This window comes from Lactuca virosa, chromosome 1 (assembly GCF_052849685.1).
Source record: "Lactuca virosa cultivar CGN04683 chromosome 1, Lactuca_virosa_CGN04683_v6, whole genome shotgun sequence".
Taxonomy (NCBI): Eukaryota; Viridiplantae; Streptophyta; class Magnoliopsida; order Asterales; family Asteraceae; genus Lactuca; species Lactuca virosa.
The window spans coordinates 137,378,158-137,383,545 of record NC_136426.1 but is presented as its reverse complement, the minus strand read 5'-3'; the positions used below and the strand labels follow the sequence as shown (position 1 = coordinate 137,383,545).

The 5,388-nt window shown below is 34.9% G+C and overlaps 1 protein-coding gene across 1 annotated transcript; it reads left to right on the top strand.

Moving 5' to 3' along the window:
* Window positions 1-2,699: 2,699 nt before the first annotated feature.
* Window positions 2,700-5,031, top strand: GB1 (GTP-binding protein 1). Its single transcript, XM_079077507.1, has 7 exons — window positions 2,700-2,820; window positions 3,622-3,817; window positions 3,919-4,059; window positions 4,209-4,317; window positions 4,408-4,469; window positions 4,539-4,642; window positions 4,746-5,031. Exons 2-7 carry the CDS (start codon window positions 3,725-3,727, stop codon window positions 4,852-4,854), a joined length of 618 nt encoding a protein of 205 aa, XP_078933633.1. The 5' UTR covers window positions 2,700-2,820; window positions 3,622-3,724; the 3' UTR covers window positions 4,855-5,031.
* The last annotated feature ends 357 nt before the right edge of the window (window positions 5,032-5,388 follow it).

The following is a 5,388-nucleotide window of genomic DNA, read 5'->3' as shown; positions in this document are numbered from 1 at the left end:
TGGACCATGCCGGGTCGGGTCAAGTACATACCAAATATAGTTATGGACTTAGACATTAATCCAACAATAGAATCTTTGTTATGTACAACTATGATGCACACACTAAGCAACTACAATAATGATGTCAATTTCATCTAGCATATATGAAGTCTACCTAGGCTATCAAGCATCATACATCAGGAAATTATATCATGCAATTCCTGAAGATCCTTCGCCTATGACTAGCATGCAGTTCTATCATAATCATTATAAACAAGTAATAGTGTGGGTAACTTGGGGTATACTTTCTGCTCCGGCTGATCGTACACATCACATCCTTCACTGGTTACCTTTGAATTTTTTTTTTAAAACAACATTTGAGAACTATTTTGAATTTTTTTTACAGATCCTTAGTTTGAGTTTGGATTCACATGAATGCTCATCCAATTATCTCAAACCAGGGCTCTGATACCAACTTGTAACATCCCCAAAATCACGATAAAATTTTCATTTTTAAATTAAGAGAAACCATTGTTTTCAAACAAAACCCATATCAAAATCAAGTATCAAATACAAATATCCCCACGATCAATGTATCATAAATCTCTAAAACATAACATAGAAGGATGTGTACGATCACGTCTTCGTCTTGCCCGATCATCTGAAGTACCATGAAACATAAACTTAAATCGTAAGCCAAAGCTTAGTGAGTTCCTCTAAAGTACCACACACAACCATACAAAGAACAACATGCATACATGTGCCTTTAGCTTGACTGGACCGCTGCACCGGGCCTACAGATTATCTGGACCACTTTTAGAGCCTTCAGCATGACTGGAACGCCACGTCAAGCCTACAACCTATCTGGACTGCTCTTCGGGACTTCAGCCTGTTTGGACCGCCTCGCAGGCCTTCAACTAATCTGGACCTCCCTGGGTATCTTGGACTTCAGCATAAAGCAGGACCACCTCAACCCAACCGACCATAACACATCAACATATACCATAACAATCAATAGCCAGTAAATACATGTAGTCCTATAGATCTACCAGTCTAAAGCATATCCAACAATACAGGTAATCATAAAGATCTACTAGTCTAACGCGTATCAGTAATCATCAGGTAATCATACAGATCTACCATATATTCAACATAACATCAATCAATATACTAGGATATCAAATCCAGTGGGTCGAGGTACCTTCGACCCATAAGTACAGTGAGGAAAACTCACCTCTCAGTTTGAAACGATCGCTGAACAGGACACTGCTTCGACTATCAGCTCTAGCGGTCACCTATTGATTGGAACATGACCAAACTTAAGATATAATCAAAATACCCTTAGGTCAAAGTTCGTCAAACCCTGGTCAAAGTCAAAAAAGTCAACCGAGTCAACTTAGCTGAGTATGCTGGGCATACTCACCTTGTATGCGGGGGGGGGGGGGGGGGGGTACTCGAGTTTGACCAGGATCGGGGTGCTTACTGCGTACGCGCAACATACCATTTGGTATGCCCAGCATACGCGATTGTCGTCCATCCCTTTTATTAAGAGCTTAATCCTTTAAGATCTTTCGTTTAAATCCCAGATCTAGTCCTCAAATGTCGTGCTTAACCATAAAGTTTCCAGCTTTATGGTCGTGCATGGCTATTAAATGCTCAATACCAAAAACCCTAACTTCTTAACTCATTAAGATATCCTGACTTTTGCATTGAAGGGAACTAATGACCAAGACCACATTTTTACGCTTCTAAACCCTCTAAACGTCTGAAAGGACAACTTATATGAATTAGAGTAACCCATACTCATAATACCAAACTAATGGGACCAAAAGAACACAGATTCATGACCAAACAAGATCTATGCATAGTTTCATCGAGTTCAAAGCTTTTTACCTTCAAAGGGTGCCAAATGATGATGTAGTTCTGGATCCAAAGTGGTCCACTCTTCTAAGATGGTCTCTTTTTCTTTCTTCCTCCTTCAAGTTCACCAAAAACACACACAAATCTCAAAAATGCTTTCAAATGGATTAGGGTTCGCAAAGGTGTCGAAATGGGGTTTGAGGCTGATGAAAGAAAGAAGCCTTGAGAGTTAATGATGTTTAAATAGGGTCCAAACCCTAAAAATTAGGGTTTGGAATTTTGCCACGTACACCATGTGTACGCAATGTAAGACCAACGTACGCACCCTTTGCCCAAAAATTACAAAAATGCCATTGAGACTAAAATGCAAACAATTCTCATACTAAGGGCATAAATGAAAATCGAGATGTTACTATATATATATATATATATATATATATATATATATATATATATATATATATATATATATATATATATATATAATGAGAGTTGACTTATGAATTGAACCACCAATTGAGCCGGTTATTGTTCATTGGTTTATGCTAAAATAAAATCAACCTTCTAGACACCTCATCTCTTCCTTATTCTCTTCATTCTCTATGGAATCTTTACCTCATCGTCGGCAATCATTGTAAATAAAATCAAAATGTAGAAATGAATATTTTCTTTGTTACATAAAGAGGACAAGATAATTACCCAAATTCAAATATAATTGCAAGTCGCTTTATTGTTTAAAAAAGAAAAAATCAAATGATATCAAAATATAAATATATTTTTATATAAGGACTTTAATGTAAGAAAAATTAGGACTTAAATGGTAAATGTTGTCAAAATGTAAGAACATTTCCCAAATAAATATAGTTGAAAGAGGGAAATTGGGCATAAAATCGAAATCCACACTTAACCAACGACGACGAAGAGTGCAGAGCTGCAAAATCTTCTCGTCCTCCGGATCACCTATTCATTGCATTCCGCGAGGTAATCCTGTAATTTTCAACTGTGGTTCGTGTATGTTATAAAACCTAATCGATGCAGCATCTTCTGCGATTTTCTAGATCATGTCGTTTGGTGTTTTGGTTCGGTAAAGTTATTAATTTCGACGTTGATCGTCTTCTATTTGACCGAATGGGCAGTATGATATGCGATCTCGCCGAACTTTTTACTTAATTTTGTATCTCATTGGCTTACAGTAAAAGATCTTGCGAAATACCTTCAATTTTTGGAAATATACAGTTGGATTATATAATAAGTTTTTTAGATCTATGGGATTTTTTTACTGGATAAAATCCATAGGTGAATGATCCTCACGGCGTACTAGTCAATTTCCCATTGCAATTCAAGCAAAATAGCTTTGATGTGTCAACCAGTGTGCCAAATTCTATATGCTTTTCTTGTAAATCTCTAACAAATATATATGTCTTTTTGTTGCTCCAAATAAAGTTCAATTTGATCGAATTTTACTTTTCACAAATGGTTTAACATTGATGTTAATTTCCAAGTTGAAAGTAGCCTGTTAGACCTTAAAACACAAATTTCACCTCTTTAGGGAATAAAGAGGCGTCTTATTTTTGGCATCACTACTGAGATATGAATTTGTGAATCCGAACCAACAAGCTTGTGTCATGAATCATGATTCATGAAGTATATACATGTTGTTAGAGATGAAATTGATTTGTTGTATAGTTTTGACTCCTACCTTGTCTTTGATTTTGATCTTCTTTATGGAGTATATACATTTTCCATGAAATGTTAATACACATTCTCCCTTTTGTTTTCCAGATGCTGATATGCAGAGTTTGAATTAAGAAAAGGAAGAGTCCCATTTCTCCTTTTTTAAGGTGGAGAAGATCTAAACACTGAGATATAACAGGAATCATAAGAGATGTTTTCCCTGTTTTATGGACTTTGGAAATATCTTGTCAGCAAGACTGAGTTTCATGTACTGATTCTTGGAATCGACAAGGCTGGAAAAACAGTAATTTTTCACTATTCTTTCATTGATTACATACTTTAAAGAAAGTTATGCATTTAACATGTCTATTTACAATTTACAAATGATTAATACTTCATGTGTAGACATTACTGGAGAAATTGAAGACACAATATTCAAGTTTAGAAGGCCTTCCCCCTGATCGAATTGTTCCTACTGTTGGGCTCAATATTGGTCGAATAGAAACTTCAAATACAAAACTTGTCTTTTGGGACCTTGGAGGTCAGGTATTTACAATATAATCCTTACTCATGATGGAATTTACCAGTTAGGTCCCTTTTATCTCATACCTTAAAACACACAAAGTTTATTATTATTGCAATTCAAAATAATTGCTGTTCTTGTGACTGATGCTTGAGTTTTTATATATTCATAGTCTGGTCTTCGCTCAATTTGGGAGAAATATTATGAAGAGGCACATGCTGTTATCTTTGTAGTTGATGCTTCTTGTCCATCACGTTTTGAAGATTCCAAATCTGCCCTTGGTAAATATTCTTCTTTTGTATTTACCTGTTACCCTTTTGTGGAAAAACTAATGTTTGCTCTTTTTGTAACTTGAAATTTGTCGATGCCAGAAAAGGTGCTTAGGCATGAAGATCTGCAAGGTGCCCCTCTTCTAATACTAGCCAATAAGCAGGTAAATACACAATAAACAAAAATATATTAAATATTAATATTTATAATTTACAAATAAATTTATTTTTAGGATCTTGCTGATGCTGTATCAGCAGAAGAACTTGCTCAGTATTTGGACCTGAAGAAATTAGATGAAAGAGCTTATACATTTGAAGCTGTTTCAGGCTACGATGGGTAAGTAAAGTCAGCAATATTTTTATCTTTTTATTATAATTCAAATAATTTTTTATTTGTAAAATTAGAATAAATGTATTTTGTTTTTAAAATTTTATTGCAGGACTGGAATAACGGAAACTGTGAACTGGCTAGTAGATGTTATGGAAAGAAGTAAGCGGACTGAGATGTTGAGAGTTCGTGCAGGTGTTGCAAACAGCAGTGGTGCTTAGACAAGTTATACTTTTTTTAACTTTAAAATTTATGAAATGATTTATTTTGTGTAAAAAAGAAGTGATAACTTTGTTAGAATAGTGATATTTTGGGGGAAAAAAAAAACTAGAAATGATTTGAATCAAAAAGATAATAGGTTTGAATCTTTAATATTAAAAGTGGAGTTTTGTTTGGGATGGAGACTCTCCATAAACTTGAGTTGGATTGCTTGTTTATATATGAGAAAATGTCACTGTAACATATTAAAGTTATGTTTTTGGCTCGATTGGGTCAATATTTATTTGCACTACTGGTTATTTAAGTTACAAAATACCTCAAGTCATTTTTAACAATTTAAAAGGTTTAGTCGATAACAGATCTGACCTGGCATATGACATGGAAGGGAAGACTGTTAAATGAGGTCATGTCTACTCCACGTCAACTCATGATCTCCATCTACAAAATAGATCAAACCCTTGTTTGGACTACTATCGCTTTCCTTCTTACCAATTTTTGGTGAAGCTTTCAACCCTTATTCCCTCGACTTCACTTCA

Coding starts and splice junctions, on each gene's coding strand:
- GB1 (XM_079077507.1), top strand. CDS start 3,725: ATGTTTTCCCTGTTTTATGGACTTTGGAAATATCTTGTCAGCAAGACT. Junction 3,818..3,918: donor TCGACAAGGCTGGAAAAACA/GTAATTTTTCAC, acceptor CTTCATGTGTAG/ACATTACTGGAGAAATTGAA. Junction 4,470..4,538: donor TAATACTAGCCAATAAGCAG/GTAAATACACAA, acceptor ATTTATTTTTAG/GATCTTGCTGATGCTGTATC.